Source organism: Podarcis tiliguerta (assembly GCF_965153285.1).
Source record: "Podarcis tiliguerta genome assembly, chromosome: 6".
NCBI classification, from domain to species: Eukaryota; Metazoa; Chordata; class Lepidosauria; order Squamata; family Lacertidae; genus Podarcis; species Podarcis tiliguerta.
The window spans coordinates 41,056,701-41,075,447 of NC_139539.1; the positions used below are offsets into that span (position 1 = coordinate 41,056,701).

General features: G+C 41.2%; 1 protein-coding gene across 2 annotated transcripts in view; it reads right to left on the reverse strand.

Moving 5' to 3' along the window:
• Positions 1–1,623: 1,623 nt before the first annotated feature.
• MDM4 (MDM4 regulator of p53) overlaps positions 1,624–18,747 on the reverse strand; it is a 29,410-nt gene continuing 12,286 nt past the window's right edge. Inside the window, exons 5-11 of one of the 2 annotated variants that reach the window (XM_083445572.1) lie at positions 17,760–17,815; positions 13,877–13,944; positions 13,108–13,204; positions 11,050–11,192; positions 10,194–10,340; positions 7,800–7,880; positions 1,624–5,755 (exon numbers count right to left, since the gene is read on the reverse strand). In XM_083445572.1, coding sequence (XP_083301698.1) covers positions 5,222–5,755; positions 7,800–7,880; positions 10,194–10,340; positions 11,050–11,192; positions 13,108–13,204; positions 13,877–13,944; positions 17,760–17,815 — 1,126 coding nt within the window. In that variant the 3' untranslated portion in view covers positions 1,624–5,221. The remainder of the gene's footprint in view (positions 5,756–7,799; positions 7,881–10,193; positions 10,341–11,049; positions 11,193–13,107; positions 13,205–13,876; positions 13,945–17,759; positions 17,816–18,747) is intronic. The other variant, XM_083445573.1, reaches the window with a different exon arrangement.

Sequence of the window (18,747 nt, forward strand, 5' to 3'; positions counted from 1 at the left end):
CACTACATGTTCTCCTTATGTCTATCGGCCAGCTAGCAGGCAACAAGGACTTTCACTTTTCATTGAATTATATTCAAATAAAAATATAGCAAAAGTAAAGATTAGCACATTTCCTTTTCTGGAATACGAATACATACATACAAATAAAATGCTTCGACTACCTACGGAGCATTTTTGGCCAACTTCAACAACAGGGTTCCTCACCCACCTAGTTAACTCTGCTCTGAGCTTCCTACCACTTGGAAAAACAAATGTTTTCAAAAGTCCTCAAACAACACTAAGGCAAACACTGGGTGCATCTTAAGTTTGCATTTAATTCGTATTTGTACAGTCAGCCAAGAACACAAACAGAACACGAATGCTGTGTGCGATTTTTAAAAAACCAACTATTTTAAAAAATAAATTATGTGTCACATTGAAAAATTAACTAATTTGTTATCTATAGCCTACTTCAGTGCTACGAGTAGTCAAGCAATAGTGTACGCAGACTAACACCTTTCTTTGGCTCTTACCGCTATCTCAAAACACAATTATTAAGATAAGGATAAAAGAGAGGTTTACACACTATGCTTCTGACCACTCTCCATTTGGCAGTTTGGGATTAAACTATGCTTATCTTGTCCCCATTGTTAAACTGCATTCCCACAAATGCTCATTCTCTTAGCAGCTGAAAATGGCTTGGACAGGATGCTTATTACATTTTAACCCCCCCCCCCCAAAAAAAAAAAGCTCGTGGTCCTCTCCTTCCATTAGCATCACAACCACTCTTGACCATGGGGATTAATGGCAATTTGGATCAGTCCTTCTGATCATAGTCTAACACACTAATGGCTACACCACATCAGTTCTTGTAAATGTCTTGCAATAAGAATTTTAAGGTTATATCAATGTTCATAAATGTACCAAGCAAACATGTACATAAATATATAAATCACATGTCTGAAGCATCACAGGAAGACAGTCCTGAAACCATTTTAACTCTTCCAAACTGACCAAATGTTTCTCTACAAGGAAAGAGGAAATGAAAAAAACCTTCCCATTGTCTCAGGAATTAAGTAATTACCATCTCAAAGGAATGGCCAGACTACCAGAAAAGGCAATCAGATAAGGTATTATCAGATAACCTGGCAGATAGGAAAAACAACAACATTCAAATTTCTGTTGTAGACCACCTTTTCTGTGATGTAGGTATAATGTTTGTGGGGGGTGGTCTTGGGCAACACACCTTCTGTGATGTATGTATGAAGGGGTGGTCTTGAGCTCCAGAGCAGGGGATTTCAAAATGGATATATAAGGCCTTGTGCGCCATTGTTCGAGGTCCTCCTCCTCCTCCTCTCTCCTGCGTGTGAGGGGAGCACCCTGTTGCAACAGTTTTAATAAAGATCAGGCTTACTAGCTGCTTTGCTTCTCAATATTCTCTGGTTGGCCTCTGTTATTTTCTCCTACGGATGGAGAACCTACAAAGGACTTGTGTAACCCATAAGGGAACAAGACCAGATTTTGTTTACAACAGTCTACAGAATGTTACCCCAGAGAAAAACCCGTAAAAGTTCTCTTGTACCTACAAACATAAACATGCAATTCAGGTCATCACAGCCATTTCAAAATCACAGGAGACCAGTATTAGCTAGGATAGCAGAAGGCCCATTTATTTAATTTCAAACTGTAATTTCAGTCAGTGCAATAATGAAGTTCAGCATTGTTTAAAGATGAGATGCATTTGGAGCAACTAAATTCCAGAAGCTAAAAAGTCACAGGCCTTCCAGTACAGATAACAGTATTTCAGGGGTAACAGTGTTTGCTGAGATAGCTATTTTAGGTGCATTCTGCAGTGAGCATTTGCAGATCTGGCTGGAAGAAAAGGTGCTGCAGCATGCTAATTGTTTTATCTTAAAATTTAACCTCGTTGCTGCTCTGTAAGTCAACTTTGCATCAGAGATAAATATTAACATTTGAACTAAGCATCACATGACACATGTCTGATCAAAGAATAGGGTAGAATTGCATTTCACACACTAGCAATTTTTAATTTGAAACAATGACAGAAAGTACAAAGCAGAGGCCCGATTAAGCCTACAGAAACACCCGCCCAGCCCACAAAAAAGACCACTTCCATTCTGCACCACATCTCTCCTCAGCCAGGAGAGGAGGGGATGAGAGGGAGAGAAGGTGGGAGACGGACCAGCCCAGGTTTTAAAACAGGTCGAGATGTTATGCTCAACATTTTGCTGCTACCAAACACACTTGAGTTATCTCAATCCTTCATCCCACATTAATAAATGCTTTACCTTAATGTACATAAATTTTGCGTTATCTCAACCATGAGCGAAGATGTGGAAATTCCCGAAGCAACATCATGACACAAGGAGAAGGTTGAGAACTCTGAGGCTATTATGTTCAGCAGCAGCCCCAAATTGAGGAGGACATCCTTCAGATCTTGGTATTTAGAAGTTTCTTGAAACAAGTAATTCTAAACTGTTTTGGTTTTAAAAGGTTTCACATGTGTATATATGCATACAATTTTAACAGTGATTTTGATTATCGCGGAGACAAGCAGGTTTTCATAGTGCTGTGATCAGGGAAATCCCTGGCACCCCTGCACGGGTGGCCCGGCTTGCCAATGACTCATGTGATGAGTTGGCAGAGAACAGATCTCCTCCTCCCCATCAGCTGTGTTTCAACCCTTCTTGACACTAGGGGTGAATCTGGGGAGCCAGGAGAGAGCAGGAATAGCAGAGCAAGAGCAGAAAGAGGAGACAGGAAAAACAAACAAAAGAAGAGCCAAGGAAAATCCCTCCCAATATGGCATTCTTGCCTTTTCTCTTTAGCCGTGTCTGAAGCTGCCGGCAAGAGCAACCTGCAGTGGAGCTGGCAGGAAGATGAACCAGTCAGGGGGCTTCCCTATCCACCAGATGTGCCCTCTCAAAAGTCTGACTTCCTGCCAGTGGGTGGTGACAATCCACACTCCTTCCTCCACTAAAGGAGAAACAAGCCCCTCCCTTCATCACCACCACCCACAATATTTATAAACAGCATCACTGTAATAGACTCAGCAGTGGTACTTCAGACCACCACTGCCAGGGGCATTTTAAGGAAAATAGGTTTTTGCTTTCTTCTTCTTTCAAGCTTCCCCATTTGGGAAATATCAACCATAAGCAGCTTGCTGGCAGGTAAACACTGAAATAGCAGAAAAATTAATCATCCATAAATTTTTTTTGCTAAACTCACACAAAAAGCCACCCACACCCCAATAAGCTAAGGTGGTCAACCTATGCTGCCAAAACAAATTGTTAATGGCCACAGATGAAAAAAAAAGTTACAGCGGTTACAGGGCCAGTTAAACTGTATGCCCTCAGGGGATATCTTGGTCAAAGGGGGCTTAGAAGAGACCAGGAAGGGATTCTAGCAGACAACATGCCTGAGGGAGGTCAATGTCAGGTGCATCACCCAACCAGTACCATAAAGCTGCATTTGGAATTCTAAAGCAATAGGGCATTCACTATATATGCCAGTTTCAATATGCCAAAGAAAACGTATGTCTGGGAACAATTCTGTAGCGATCCCAAAAGAATGGAGTAAATAGATGACAAGATGTATCTTATAGGCTTTAAAGTGCAAGATGCCTCATTTAGAAGACTCACCAACACGAACCCTTCGAAGGAACGAAGGGTGCCAGAAGAGTTGAAGATTATTAGTTTCATATTCGGGACTATTTGAGTAGGCCTATCTTCAGGGTTCACAGAGCTATTTGCATTTAAACTACAGAGATGGGGAATCTGCAGCTTAACAGATGATGTTGGATGCCAACACCTATCAGTCCCAGCCAGAATGGTCAAGGACCAGGGATAATAGGAGTTTAAGTCCACAAACATATAGAGTTCCCAGAGGCCCTATTGTTATAAGGTCTGTTTCTGCCCAGCCCTGAATCTTCCTGAAAAGGTATCCCATACCCTTACATCGAAAGTGGGACAAGAAAAGAGTTAAGGAGCAATAACGAGGAAGAAGCAAGAGCAATGCCATGCTACTGAAGTTCAGAAGCAACTGCTGGGGAACAGGCAGATACAAGGGGGAGGCAGAAGACCCTTCAAAGAACCCGATTCTCTCTCTCTTGTGCACCATTACTCCAGATATCTGCAATGGCAAGATCTTTGGCAAAATGACTGGTAGGGTTATGCTACATTGGATATACATTGGACATTGGATATCTACATTGAATATAGACAGGGCATTTATCTTTTCATCTAGTAATGTACGGGTTCGAAAATAATGTCCATCATGGCTAAAGAAAAACTTTTTAAAATTATAATTTATGATGGGCAACTATATTTGCCCTTATTAAATCTTTTTCAGCTTCTCAAAGGCTCTAGCCGGTCACTCTTGAAAAACTGACTGTCCAAAAATCAATTCTTTCAGATACTACATAAATTGTGGACTATTCTTAAAGATACAAATAACTTAGAAAACTGAAAGAGGGTGTAAGCCAGCCTTCAAGCTGGTGCCTTCCAGATGTTTTCAACTGCAACAGTCAAGATCTGGAAGGCACTGGGTTCGTGAAGGTTGATTTAAGTGTTAGCTACATTATCATATTGTGAAGAGCCTACACCCAGAGAGGAACATGGAGTACAACCGCATTAACATTTCACAAAAGAGGGGCCATCATTAAGAATAGCCCCATGCTATTACATAAACTCAAATTGAAGGTGCTTTATTCCCTAATTCTGAGGGGTGAGAATTGCACAGCTATATTTTCTAACAGGCATTCACACTAACCTTTGTGAATATTTCCAATACCACAACAAAAGTTATGCAAAGAGCAGCTATCTCTGCTCATGGGTTAAATTGCACAGTAAGAGAAAAACACAGCTCGATACATAGGCACACAATAAGATTTCTGCACTTCAGAACTAGCACCATTCTGCACAAAGAATTGCTCATTTTACGGCTTTTACATAGGCAGCTGACATAGTTATAACAAAGAACCCTTAGCCAGTCAGTCTGATGACTGCATGCTAATTTCCAGGTTGTATAGTCAAGAAGTTTGGCTCACGGGTTTTCCACGTTTTGCTGCTAGCAGGGTTTGACGTATTTCTTTTTGGAGTTCACATTCCCCTTTCTGGTAAAAAAATATATATAAATATACTTCTAAATATAAATCTTTATCCTTTAGTTATAGTCCACTGAATGATGTTCCTTGCTCCGCAGCACATGACAAGCGACGTTGCTATGCTATAAAGGTCCTGATCACCATCTGAATCTGTCTCTTACACACTGGGCAAGGTGATTGGCCTTTTTTTAACATTTTTGCACAAGTGAAACAGGCCACCAGGTGAGCTGTCCTTCCATGGACAATATTCCCGTTCCGTGGCCTCTTCTGACACATAATGCAAGGTTTCAGCAATTCTTTGCTACTCTCAAGGGACCATTTTTCTTTGTGCTTACCAAACTGCAACAAAGGCTCTTTGCCTGCAAGATCCAGAGAATCCACAGAGCTTCCAGGACGTAGGTTGGGTTTGATTTCTGATCTGCACGGGTCTTTGGACTGCATAAGTGGAGCAGATACTGTCCTTCGGCAGTCTGGGACATCTATCCCTTCTGTGTCCTCTTTGCTTTGCATTGTGGCAATGTTGGATGAGGAGAGAGAATGTGCTAACATGGGGCAGTCAGAGAACCAGTCTTTCCGCAAGGCCCAGCAGCGGAAACAGTACCGTTTAATGGGAGAGTTAAACTTCTTGCATTTTGTGCACTGCCAATAGTCCTGATGAAAGAAAGACAATCAAACCAATCACAGGTTTGTGCATTCACATAAAGGCTTTCTTACAGTAGAAGCAGTAACCAGCTCCATCAATTCTGTTCTTAAGTCATGGATTAAGAGCATGGTTGCTACCTACTCAAGAGTGTACATAGGCATTCAGCACCATCAGATACCCACCCTTAGTTCCCAGCAAAAAAACTCTTCCAATTCTAACTTTTTTAAAAGGTGTTTCTTTTGGGGGGGCTGTCTATGTTTAGCTCTCTCTGTCTTTGAGCAACACAAGTTTTGTTTTGGTGAAATTGGTATTTTTTGTGTAACTATTTCTTAGATTTTCCAAAACGGTTGGGGATCATTGTAGCTGAACCCTGTAAATGAGATGTCCTTTTTGCTGAACCTCATCTTTATTGTGCCCCCTCCCATAATACCTTTGGAAGAACAAAGTCTCTACCATGTTCTCTATATTGAATTTTCAATGTCTTATTCTAAATTCAAAAGTAGATAGCTCCTTGAGTCAGTTAGAAGGATATTTCTCAGACTCTATAAATATATAAAATCTATTGAACCTACACAATTGATGGTGGCTTACTTGATTACCTCATATACCAAGGGCAATGGCTTTTTGAGTTTAGAGCTATAGTTCAGTTGTCTGGTGCCAGGGACAGTCCAATTTGTCAAACTGGCACAGACTCTAAACTATATTCAAGCAGCAGCAAAACTTGGTTCTGCATGCTATGAGGAACAGGATGACTACTACTTCCATTGCAATGCAAAACCAGAAAACGATAAAATTGAGCAGAGAATAATGAAATAAATTTTGTTGTCCACTGAAAGGTACGGAGAAAGTGTCTTTGTGCTGGGATTAAAAGGGCAATTTCAGAAACTAACCAGAACACTGCCACAATGATAGAGATCATATCTCTTCCCTCCCTATAGACTTGATTCATTTGGAAGACTAGAAACCATGAAACCTCTGTGCTGATCCACAGAGTATCAAAATGCTCCCACAATGACACAGAACAGTGTAGTCATGTAGTGAGACTATATTCAACCGGCTCTGTAAAAATATCCCGATGAATATATTCCAGGCAGCAAAAGTTTATCTTTTTTGTCCCTTCTCCAAATGTGGAAAGATCATGACCAAATGAGATAAGATGGGATGCAGACACACACTTCTTTTCACGTCTGCATCATTCATATGGAACATTGTAACATATGTAACATTGCTTTAACTGTCAAGGAGTATAGGTGAAAAGGGCTGAAACCTCCTCCATTGTTCTAGCTAACTTTTCACTATTTCAGACTCACTCTCTGAATCACAGCAAGGAAGGGAAAGAATACTTGGAACAACATTCTCTGGGGAGGCAAGGGTGCCTTCACCAGCACACTATTTTTACTGCTTAAGCAAGACACCCGTCTTTCAAAAACCATTCTAAAAGCATAGGCCCATGAATGATGGTCTACTTTGACCTTTAGTTATCAGTTTAGATATTTACTATGCTATAAGGGCCTCTAAAAACTCTATAGATGCTCTAAATCCCTCACTTCTCAGAAGATATGAATTGGTCACATATCAGTTTGTGTCACATATCAGTTTTCCTCAGCCACTTGCTAAAAACTGGCCTCTGAACACCTGAGCTGTAAGCTATGAGGTTAAAGTAGTTTTCCATACAGGAAATAAAGTAGTTTTTTATACTGGTCATAAACATACCCATAACCAGCTATCGGAAGAATGGGAAAATTGTAAGAAGGCTGCAACTAAGCAGACTGCAACTGTTGAACCATGGAAACTATTGTGTTCAGTTTCCTTAGCTCAATCTTTGGATGATGACAAGCTGAATTACCACCGGTTCACATAGTCCAGTAAAACCTACAAATTGATTTGACACATCTGCCCTTTTAAACACAATAAAGGGACAAAAAGAAGCACTGTATTTTGTTGTTATGGATGCAATAAGGAACTTCAACTACCTGAATAAAAAAATGCTTCTAACTTCTGATACTCAACTTTGTAGCCAAATTAGGGCTATTAAGCCTCAAGTACATTTACCTTGGAGGGAGGATCTATGTCTGTGTCATCGTTTAAGGACTGTGAATCTTCAAAGTCATCAGATGATTCAGCTTCACTCACCTGCAGAAAGTACATAACAAAAAGGAACATGTATGGCCATAAACAAATGCACCCCCCCCCAAATAAGAAAGCACTTCTTTACTGTCATTTGCATGCTGCACAACAACAAAAATCTTGCAATATATAAAACAATTTGGATAAAAAGAAAGATGTAAAACTGTAAAATCAAAGCAGGTGTCAACACTGATGGCATTCCCCTATGACTGCCAGCAATTATGGTCAACTGATACCTGTTTTGGCCTAACACTGCCTGCTACTTAATTCCTTCTGCTTCCAGAATTCCTTGCAGCCAGGGCCTACATTTAAATTTAAAATGCAGCAATATGGAAATATTCTTTAGTTTGGCAAGCAATAGGTTAAAAGCCCACTTGTGTGCTATTGGCACAAGCGCTCCTGCTAACACGTATGTTGAAAATGGATGTGGCCAGTAGCGTGTGTGGTGGCCCAGAATGGAACCCCCATGTAAGTTTGGACTCCCCTGTATCCCACAGGGGAGCTGAAGAATGAATGTGGTTTGTCAAACAGATTGAAAGCCACTGCACCAGATCATTGCAACACTTTTAGTGACTGTATTCTCCCCTCACAACCCCCATGTCATCGCTGCTATCTCAAGAATGGGAATAAATTGCATCTCGCAAAAGGTCACAAAGCAAGAGCAGTGTCCCATGGCCAAAATGGTATGCATCAGCTGCTAGTCTATGATGGCTCCCAGATTCTACCCATCTGTAAAACAGATTAAGTAACGAGTATGTCTGTTGACTCACGTAATCATGCATTACTCTTGTGGGGGAAATCTGCAGGTTATTTTTTTATGCAAGTTGTTCTTGTCTTAAAAACTTGCTGAAAATCTAGACATGAATTCCTGCGAACTACTGAAATATGGAGAGTTTCTCGCCCATCTATTACCATGAAATGAATCACAGAGGGAACTGTCATCCAATGTGACAAGCCCATGAAATTGCATGGAAACCTTTGCTAAAAAGAAAAAAAAACACCACTGAAAGTGCAAGCCATCAGATTACTAAAGATAATGGCAGAACTGGTGTGACAAAAGGTGTGTGAATCTGAATTTATGATATGGTTTATCTCTGTAGAACATGGCCTAAGTATAAGATTGGCTTAACTATAATATGACACAAAAATCACCATGAACCAGGAAACAAGCCTGATCCCAATCACCTGCTGAAAGGCATTCAGGAATATCCTGAGTTCACGCACATCTGATCTAAAGATGAGCACATGCAAATATATGGTTGTACAATGGTGAGGTGATTTAAAGGCAGATCACAGACAGATGCCTAAGTTCACATAAATCCTCACGATCACAAATCTTTCATCTTTTTGTTAAGCAAACAGGAACAGGATGGGCAAGGTGAGAAATAGGCAGGAAATCTGGAAGGGGTTATGGAAATTGTAAGAACCACTCATTTCACAGCCCCCTCCCCTCTCCACTGGCATGCATTGGCAAAAATGTATGAAAAAACCATTAGAGTCCAAGGCTAGTGGGCTCTCATAGCTCCAACAGGACAGAACTTATCCAGTACTCCCTAGGCCTCTGCATACTTCTGCTTTGCATTAATGACAGGTATACTTTCCTCCCCCCCCCCCCTTTCTAGTGTTGGTTTATTGCAAAATTGTCATGTCCGTGCTTCTGCGGACCTTTTAGGGTAGGTATCTTTTACTCCTTAATTAGGGTGTTTATGTATTGTAATTTGCTACCCGCGTAGACTAACTTTGCTGTCTAAAGCAGCATATTTATATTTCCTGTGTGACTCCTATTTTCTATAATAAACTATGCTTTATTTCTTTGTAGGCATAAAATTAAGGGTTAACAACACATCCATAACAAACGCATGTCATAACTCCAGCAAAACATCCTAAATCTCTCAGCAGGATGTATTTGATCATACAAGAATGCTGGTGGCACACATGTGAGTCTAGGAACACACTTGTAGAAAAAGTAGTAGTAGTAATTTAGATTTAATATCCCGCTTTATCACTACCCGAAGGAGTCTCAAAGCGGCTAACATTCTCTTTTCCCTTCCTCCCCCACAACAAACACTCTGAGATGAATGAGGCTGAGAGACTTCAGAGAAGTGTGACTAGCCCAAGGTCACCCAGCAGCTGCACATGGAGGAGCGGGGACACGAACCCGGTTCACCAGATTACGAGTCTACCACCCTTAACCACTACACCACTGGTTCTCATAACACTGGTTCTCTTTAGTGCTCTGATGGCTTACACTTCCAGCTTAACATCCATGGTCATTTGGTGGAACAAGCACCATTCAGTTCCTTTGCTCTCGGGACTTACAGTTTTGCTGCCATCTTTTCCTTCTTCACTGGGATGGTCACAGTCAATTGTTTTAGCTGGGATTGTAACACCAAACTGATCTGAAGCAGCTTCATTGAGGAACCACAAGTCATCAGTGGTATCTGAAACAATGGTGGTGTCTACATCCTAGAGCAAAAAGAGAAGACAGACATGGCATTTACTGATCTACAAAGACTTGTTCTCATTATATTCAATGATGCCTGAATAAAGCTACAATATATGATATTGCAAAATTCCTTCACCACTGAATCAGACATGGTGCCAGAACAACTTGGTAGAGCATCGTAAAAACATGCTCTCATGTTGCCACCCTTAGGAGGCATACACTCATCCAATACAACAAGACTCGACAGTGCTCTGGACACCTCTTGAGATTCAACTGCTGTAACAGTGGAGTCAAGGTCCTGGCAGATGCAAGCAATTTTATCCTTAAAATGATTTGTAAACCAGCCACAGCAAACTACCATTGATTGTCACCTCCTTCTGGCCAGACCGTAAAAGGCCCTGCACTACCTGGAAAAGCTCTGCTGGATGGCACAATGAGAATGTAATGGAAGCAGCAACGTATGCTTTCTTTGCTGTCTTCACTGTCACTACATCGGCTCGATGGTGAGCCCTCAGCAGTGTTTGACAGCATTCAAATGAATGATTCAAAGTCTTTGCAGGTGCCATTTACCCTGCACTACTTTCACAAGTCATATTTTGCAGGCCATTTCTTTCCAGAAGTCTATCTATCATCAGCAAAGTCAAACTATGGAGAGTCTCAACAGTAAAGAACACTTGAGCTGGAAAGAGCCTATAAATATCTCAGGAATTAATATTGACCAACATTTACCTGATTCGTATGTATATCAGTTGAGCCATTACTTCTAGACTTGTAGTTGTTTCTCAGATTCCCTAAAAACCACCATGGAAGACCAGCTACATCCCACTCTTCAAGCACCAAATCCAGTGTGGGTTGTTCTTTTGAAAGGTTATCTATAGGAAACAACCAAAGTTCAGATTAAAATGTATTTATTATGAACTGACTGATAATCTTATGCATTGAGACACAGCTCACTCTCAAATTAATATCCTTCTGCCTGAAGTACTTTGGCAGGAGTAGCCAACATGGTTGTAGACACCAACTCCCATCAACGCCAGGGAGAATGAGCAATAGCTGATGTGAGTGATAATCCCCAACATCAGAAGGGCGCCATATCGGCTACACTTGCATGAAGAAATAAGGCAGAGCAAAGCATGTAGATACTCTCAAAACATAGAAAACTGCTCTATACCAAGTCATACCATTCCATCAAGTTTAATGTTGTTCATAATGACTGGCAGCTGATATCCAGGGCTTCAGACCATGAGTCTTTCCCTGCAGACCCACCTGGATATGCCAAGGCTTGAACCTGGGACATTCTACATGCAAAACAGATATTCTACTACTGAGGCACCCACCTTCCCCATGGAATAACTAAATGACTCTCTGCCATTCCTTAAAGATTATACAGACTGTAGGACCTTCAAGATCACTTTTGCTCACATGCAGTATGAATTTTGATAAGGGGCTGTTGTTTCTGTAACCGTTTCCCACCTTAAATTCAACTAAAATCAAAGGACTCACAGACAAGAAGATCAGAGCGGGATGTTTTTAAACCATGTGACTCCAGCTACAAAAGCTGAGGCTGCTGTACATATTCTTGAGCTGGAGTATTGTTTAGGACAGAGGTTTTCAACCTTTTTGAGTCCATAGCTCCCTTGACCAACTACATTCTTTCTGCAGCACTCCTGTGGGGCTCAGGAGCCCAGTTATGTCACCCCTTGCCTGCAATGCTGGCAGCCTCTTACCCTTTTTCCAATACCCTCCCTTGTGGAGTGTTCCCTCAGCATCCTCTCCCTTCTCCTTGGGAGTCCTCTGGGCAGCTGCTGCTGCTGCTCTGGTCTTTGAGCTGTCCCCCCTGCCCCAAAGAGAGGTGCCTCCTCACACTGCTCCACATGGGCCTGGGACTTGTCCCAACATCAAGGGCAGGTGGACTGGCTGACTGGGCTCCCTCGCCCGCTTGCTTACTCTGAGGTCCTCTCAGCTCCTCGCAACCAGCACCCCAGGACCAGCCCCAGTGGCACCATTCGCCTGCGGAGCTTGTAGCCAGAGCTACTGCAATAAACAGATGTGTAAGCCTTTGGGAGGCAGAGACACAAGAGGACATCAGAAAAGCGAGGGAAGGAAAGAGGGACAGAGGCCAGTGTTGCCCGCACGGCACCCCACTGGTTGAAAACCACTGGTTTAGGAGGTTTCTTTGGGAGTTTTTATTGGTGTTATATTTTTGTATCTTTTTTGTTAGATCTTATTATGACTTATGTGGAATTGTTCAATTTTGTCACATACCTTTCGATTTGTTTATTGTGTATGACTCCTTAATACTTATGTAAATCTTTTCATGTTGTAAGTCACCTTGGACATGGTTTTAACTATGGAAAGGCAGCATTCAAATAAAATGATGATGATGCATCATATCTGCCCCCAACCCTTGTCACAAGATTAAGCTCCTGCCATCCAAAGAAACTTTTAAATAAAAAGGCACATTGCCTACAGTGAGATGCCATCCCTATCTACCACTAGTCAATACTACTGACAGGACACACATTTCTACAAAATGCACAGAAGGACTCTAGTGAGGATAAAGAACCCACCTGTTACAACAGAGATGAACAGAGAACTGTGACTTACTCTTAGTGCTTGTTAACCAATGTGTGAAGTCTGAACCTGTGCATATGATCACATATAATGGAAGAATAGAGCCCAGATCCGAATATAATAAAGAACAGCAAAATCTTGGCCAAATGTAGAACAAAGGAACTCATCTTGCGGCAGTCATGGCTTTCATCAGCTTCAAAGACTTGTACTCACCTTCATCCTCCTTGAACGTATTCGAGACAGACAAGGCAGGTGTGTCAACTTCATTCTCTTTTCGCCCATAAGTGCAATTTCTGTCTGTGCTACTCTGCTTAAAGGAAGGAGGAGAGAGAGAATCATTAGCCCAACAGGTCTTAAAGAGACACAGGGATGTAACACTTCCTTTCTGAGCCACCAGTTGCAGAGCAACACCGAGGAGTTAAGAGTGTCAAGGTTTGAGCATACAAAGCAAAATTAACAAAGCATATTAACCAATCACGAATCTGGTAATATCAAACAGCATTTCTACGTTATAAACCAGCAAAATAAATAAATAAAGCTGCTATCTACTAGTGACATCTAACTCCTTACCTCCATCACAAATCATCTAATTCTTTCTCAAGCTGGCCTAAATGTATCCAACAATAGTACCAGAAAAAAAGACCTGCCTGGTATTAGAAGCGCTTAAAGAAGGACACTACTAAGTAACTCTAAATCACCCTCTGTTCAAAAAATCCCATCCAGGAATACTGACAACAACACAAGCTGGTGTGACTGAGGACAGGAAGTGTTACACCCCAGTAAACATGTTCAGAGAATGGAACTCTGTTAGGTAGAGAACAGAGAATGGTCACTCTGTCCCTGGTCTGTGGACTCCCCAAAACTTCTGAGGAAGGCAGAAGCCCACCTGTCAAGAAATTCAAAAGTTCTAGCAGTCCACCGTGCACAGGTACAGAGAAGGGGCAACTCTGTACGACAAAAGAAACCACCCATCAGGGTTTACCTTCAGTTGTTCTTGACTTGGATTATTCGTGCTTTGATCCTTTGCGAGAGCAAGTCTCTGTGCAGCATCTAGACAGCAGGTAAAGAAAGAAAAAACCTTCCCTGGTAATAACCATTCTCACAACACAGAGGGGTCCCTTGACAAGCAACCAACAAATAGGTTTGGCAGCTGTAGGGTTAGAAGTGTTAAAGATGAGGGCATATAGTCCTATCCATCCAAAACCCTGCTCAAATTCCTACGCTATTCACACTTGAGGAATGGAATATGCGCCTTCAAGCTCCTGACCCTTTAGCTGCTCATGTTCTGGCCTCCTACATGGCACTTTGTGCCACATCTTCCTGGCACTTTCAAGTGACAAACGGCTGTAAGCGCCTCAACATTAGAACAGCAAGTTTAATGGGAAATAGAAAAGGGGCTCTAGATCCCAGGCTCCAATTCTGTTTTCAAGCAACACAGAAGTGGCATGAAAACACCTTGCTCAAGATACATAAACCAGCTTATTAACCAACACATAGAAATGTACCAGTGCTCATCCATTCATTACTTCTGCTAATGCTCAGCAAGGGAGACAGTTTAGTCCTTTCACTGCTACAAAGGAAGATCTGGTCCAGCAAGGCCTTCATCCTTGTGAGCAGGGTAGATAAAAATCAATTAAAAAAATAATAATGAATAAATCAGATTTTTTTATTTAAGTTGGATTTTTAAAAATAAAATGCTTTTGGAGGAAAAAGCTTTCCAAAGATAATCTTCTATTTAAGTTACATTATAGTCCAAATGCTATGATCCATCAGGAAATAAGGGCTTGTTTTTAATTATGTAGCATGAGGCTTTATATGCGATGTTTAACTTTTTTGGTAAATGAAGTCCATTAATTCATTTCACAATGTCATGCTCTTCCAGAGGTTTCTGTAAGATTATTTGGGGCAGTTTTTCTAACGAGAAGGTATTATCACAGATGCTTGTTTTTGCAGTTCTCAAAAGTGTAAATTTGTGTCTGCAGAGATAACATGCCTTTTCTTCACAGGAAAAATGTTATAAAATAAGTATACAGAGTTGAGGAAAAAACCTTAATCCCATTGTTCCTTTGCAAATTTATATACACAGAATATAAATGCTCTTAAATGCTAAGTTCCAAGAGGTTCAATGAATAGACTGTTTGGAGTGGAATACATATGCACAAGTGGCTAAGTGTGAAGCAGTAAAAATGAAAGTGCAACCTTGTGAGCAGAATACTCAAGTCTTGGGATCTTTGCGTAATAATTGTGCAAGTCAGTTGCATGTCTGTGCAATTCAGACTTAAGGCAAGTGCTGAAGGCACTTCAGAGCTGGCAACCTCTTCTCAATCCCACTGGGTTCCAACAACTGCACAAACACTTAACTGTACAGAATAGGCACCTGAATACAGAAGCAAATCCAAAGGGGGGTGGGGGTGGAAACAGTAACTGGGATCTTTAAGTCCTTGGCGAGACCTTGAAGTGCTTGCCAGTCAACTTATAAGAGTTCACTGGTTCCAGGCCCTTCTTCCCAGGACTCGCCTGACATTGTCCAAACAATAAAGTCTCTACTTGGAATGTCAGTCCTGCAGCACGAATCCCTGAAGTTCTCTGCTCCAGTCCTTGGTTCCCCCTTTCCAGCTTTCCACCAGCCTGCTTCGCCTCAGTCTGTTCTTTCTGCAAGCCTGTTCCAGCCTAGGCCTACCAACTGTCTCTCTCCTCCCCTCTAGAAAATGGAAGGCCAGCCTATCCAAAGCCAGGCTTGCTGGGAGATATAGCCCCTATAAACAGTTAACTTATTAAACCTTACAATAATTTCATAATTATCTATTATCCAGCACCCTTCCTTAATCATGATTTGGCCTCCCAGCCCAAGACACTCACCAAACTATAAAGGTGCAAGACAAGAGAACCTAGAAAACAAATCAAATTTTAGAGAAACAAACTATAGCTTAGCATTATCTGCAAACCAGGCCAAACTATACTTTCTACTGTGGTAGAAGCCCACTTGTTTGCTCCTCAAAGGATTCTGTGGATCACTCAAGAATGTGCAAATGACTTCCAATAGTGAACAAATAAAGAACTATGCCACAATTTATCTTCATTAAAATTCCAAGAGAACCTCACCAAAACACACCTTATGAATAAAAACCAAGCTGGATGTAAAACGTTATGAATGCAAACAAAAATGTGTATGTTATATAAACAGTAGGGAAGCCATAGCAGCCTCAGGACTGTGAGAAGTGGAGAAACAAAGTTTAATTTTCTCATTCTACCAAGCTTCTGAAGCTACTATTTTCATTTCAAATGAAACTCCCATTTTCACCTGACTGGCAAATATGGCCAACTGGCACCACAAAAGTGATGAAGAAAAGTTCTGAAGCCTTAAATCACTGGGTGTTGGAAATAGCTACTATCATGCACAATACAAGGGCCAGCTCTGCAAAGTCAGTTTTGTTTTTGGATCTTGCACCAGCACAACTCAAGGTGCATTCAACCTGAGGATATCCCTATGGTTGTCACCTAGGTGCGAATTACTATTACAAGAATGAACCACCAATAATTGTTTATCACAGGATTTGCTCAGGCTGAATTTAAATGACGAATGAAAAACTGGTGCACAACTATCAAGAGTGGAGAGGATCACTACAAGAAATGGATTTCCTTCACATTTTATTTGTGTTTCTCATGATTTCTACGCTTGCCATTTCATACGAGGTGAATACAGTCACTGCTTGCAGGATATCGTTTGCCAACTAACTGGAACAAATATTGTTAAGCAGCTACAGTGGTACCTTGGGTTCTCGAATTTAATGCATTCAACTCCTGAAACGGTTTGAAAACCAAGGCACGACTTTTGATTGGCTGCAGGAGCTTCCTGCATGCAACCAGAAGCCACGGAAGCTGCATTGGACGTTTGGCTTCTGAAAAACGTTCACAAACTGGAACACTCACTTCCGGGTTTGCAGCATTTGGGAGCCAATTTGTTCGGGAGCAAAGGCGTTCAACTACCAAGGTACGACTGTATTGTGTTCTATCATGTTATTATTTCTTGCTTGTAAGCCACTTTTGGATTCATTTGAATGAAACGCAGCATAGAAATAAAATAAATCAAATCATTTTTCCCCAAATGGCAGAGAGTGAGCAAATTGAGGACCTTGCCAAAAACGAGGGGGCATGGGAAGAGTTCCACAAGTAAATTTTTGTTAAGTTGCCAGACAAATAAAGATGAAAAATTGTATTTGTTACCCCACGTGTTCTGTTCAAAATATAAGAACTGGAAATAAACCAATGGCAGAGTATGCATCAGGTATGGGGAAACCTGTGGTCCTCAGTGGACCACAACTTCCATTTCACCAATCAATCGTTATGCTAAATGGAGAAGACTAAACAAGAATCCAACAATAACCGGAGGGCCACAGGCTCATTTTTAAATCTCAATGATAGATAACCATTGGGATTCTGCTCCCTGCTGACAAATTAAGCTATTTCATCCATTTAGCAGAATCCGGAGAAAGATAAATGAACTTTAGCCAGAGGAATGGATGGTATTTAAGTACCATGAATAAAGGGTTAATGACAATGATTTCACTTGGACTGAAGGTTCTCTCAACTGTATTCACAGGGTTGTGTTTGACTATTACTCAGAACAGACCCACTGAAATAAATCAACTTAAGTTCATTGGGGGGGGGGGGGATCAGACAACCACCAACTGTATTTAACAATCTCATCATCCCAAGTCTTGAAACTATTGCCCAAAATGTGTCAGGGGTGTGAGAAGGCTGTAATGTCTCAATACTTTCATCAGCAGACTTGACATGCTTTTACTTACCAAAATTAAATTTTATAAAGCAATGCATAAACTTGGCTAATATAAAATGAAACCTACCTGTAACAGTAACAGTAACAGAAGTCACATTCCGTTTCAGCATCTCATAAACTGGTCTGTGGAAAAGTATTTATTTTTAAAGTTAAGTTCATTCATAGGACAGATTGTGGTATTATCACACTTATCAAACCTTCTCACCCTTCCACTTAATCTTTAAAGAAAGTAGAAACAGCCAACACAGCCTTCAAATTTTCATAAGCCTAACTCATACAGTTGCCACCCTATCTAGAGTGCAAGGACAATTAAGTATCTTAAAGATTTTTAGGTTAACAATGCATTTTTTTCCTTTAAAAGGAATCTAGCTGTGGTGGGTTGACTAGCAATTTCTAAAAGGGATCATCAGGAGAGTAGATTTTACTTGTCTTTAATTAGTTATTGAGAAGTATGGATGGCCTTTCTTTGGACTCCAAGTTTGTTATGACTGTGAGATGACATCTTGCCACATGAAACCTCATACAGTGGTGCCCCACAAGATGAATGCCTCGCAAGACCGAAAACCTGCTAGACGAAAGGGTTTTCCGTTTTTCAATGCGCTTCGCAGGACGAATTTCTCTATGGGCTTGCTTCGCAAGACGAAAATGTCTTGCGAGTCTTGAGATTTTTTTTCGCTCCCCACCCCCTTTTTCTAAGGCACTAAGCTGCTAGTAGCCTTTTAGCAGCTAATCCGCTAATCCCTTAAGCCTTTAATAGCCGCTAAACCGCTAATAGCGCTAATCCGCTAATCCGTTAATGGGTTGCTTCGCAAGACGAAAAAACCGCTAGACGAAGAGACTCGCGGAACGGAATCTTTTCGTCTTGCGAGGCACCACTGTATTTTAAAGCAGGATTTTTGTGATGACACTTGAGCATGTCTGTCCAAATGCGACCCCTAGTATGACAAACTACCCTATCAGACTCCTCACCCTCAGTTTAATAGCATCACAAATATAAAATGGAGAAAAGCCTTTACAGCTCTGCGGCTCGTCTTGGTGCTCTGCCATAGTTTAAG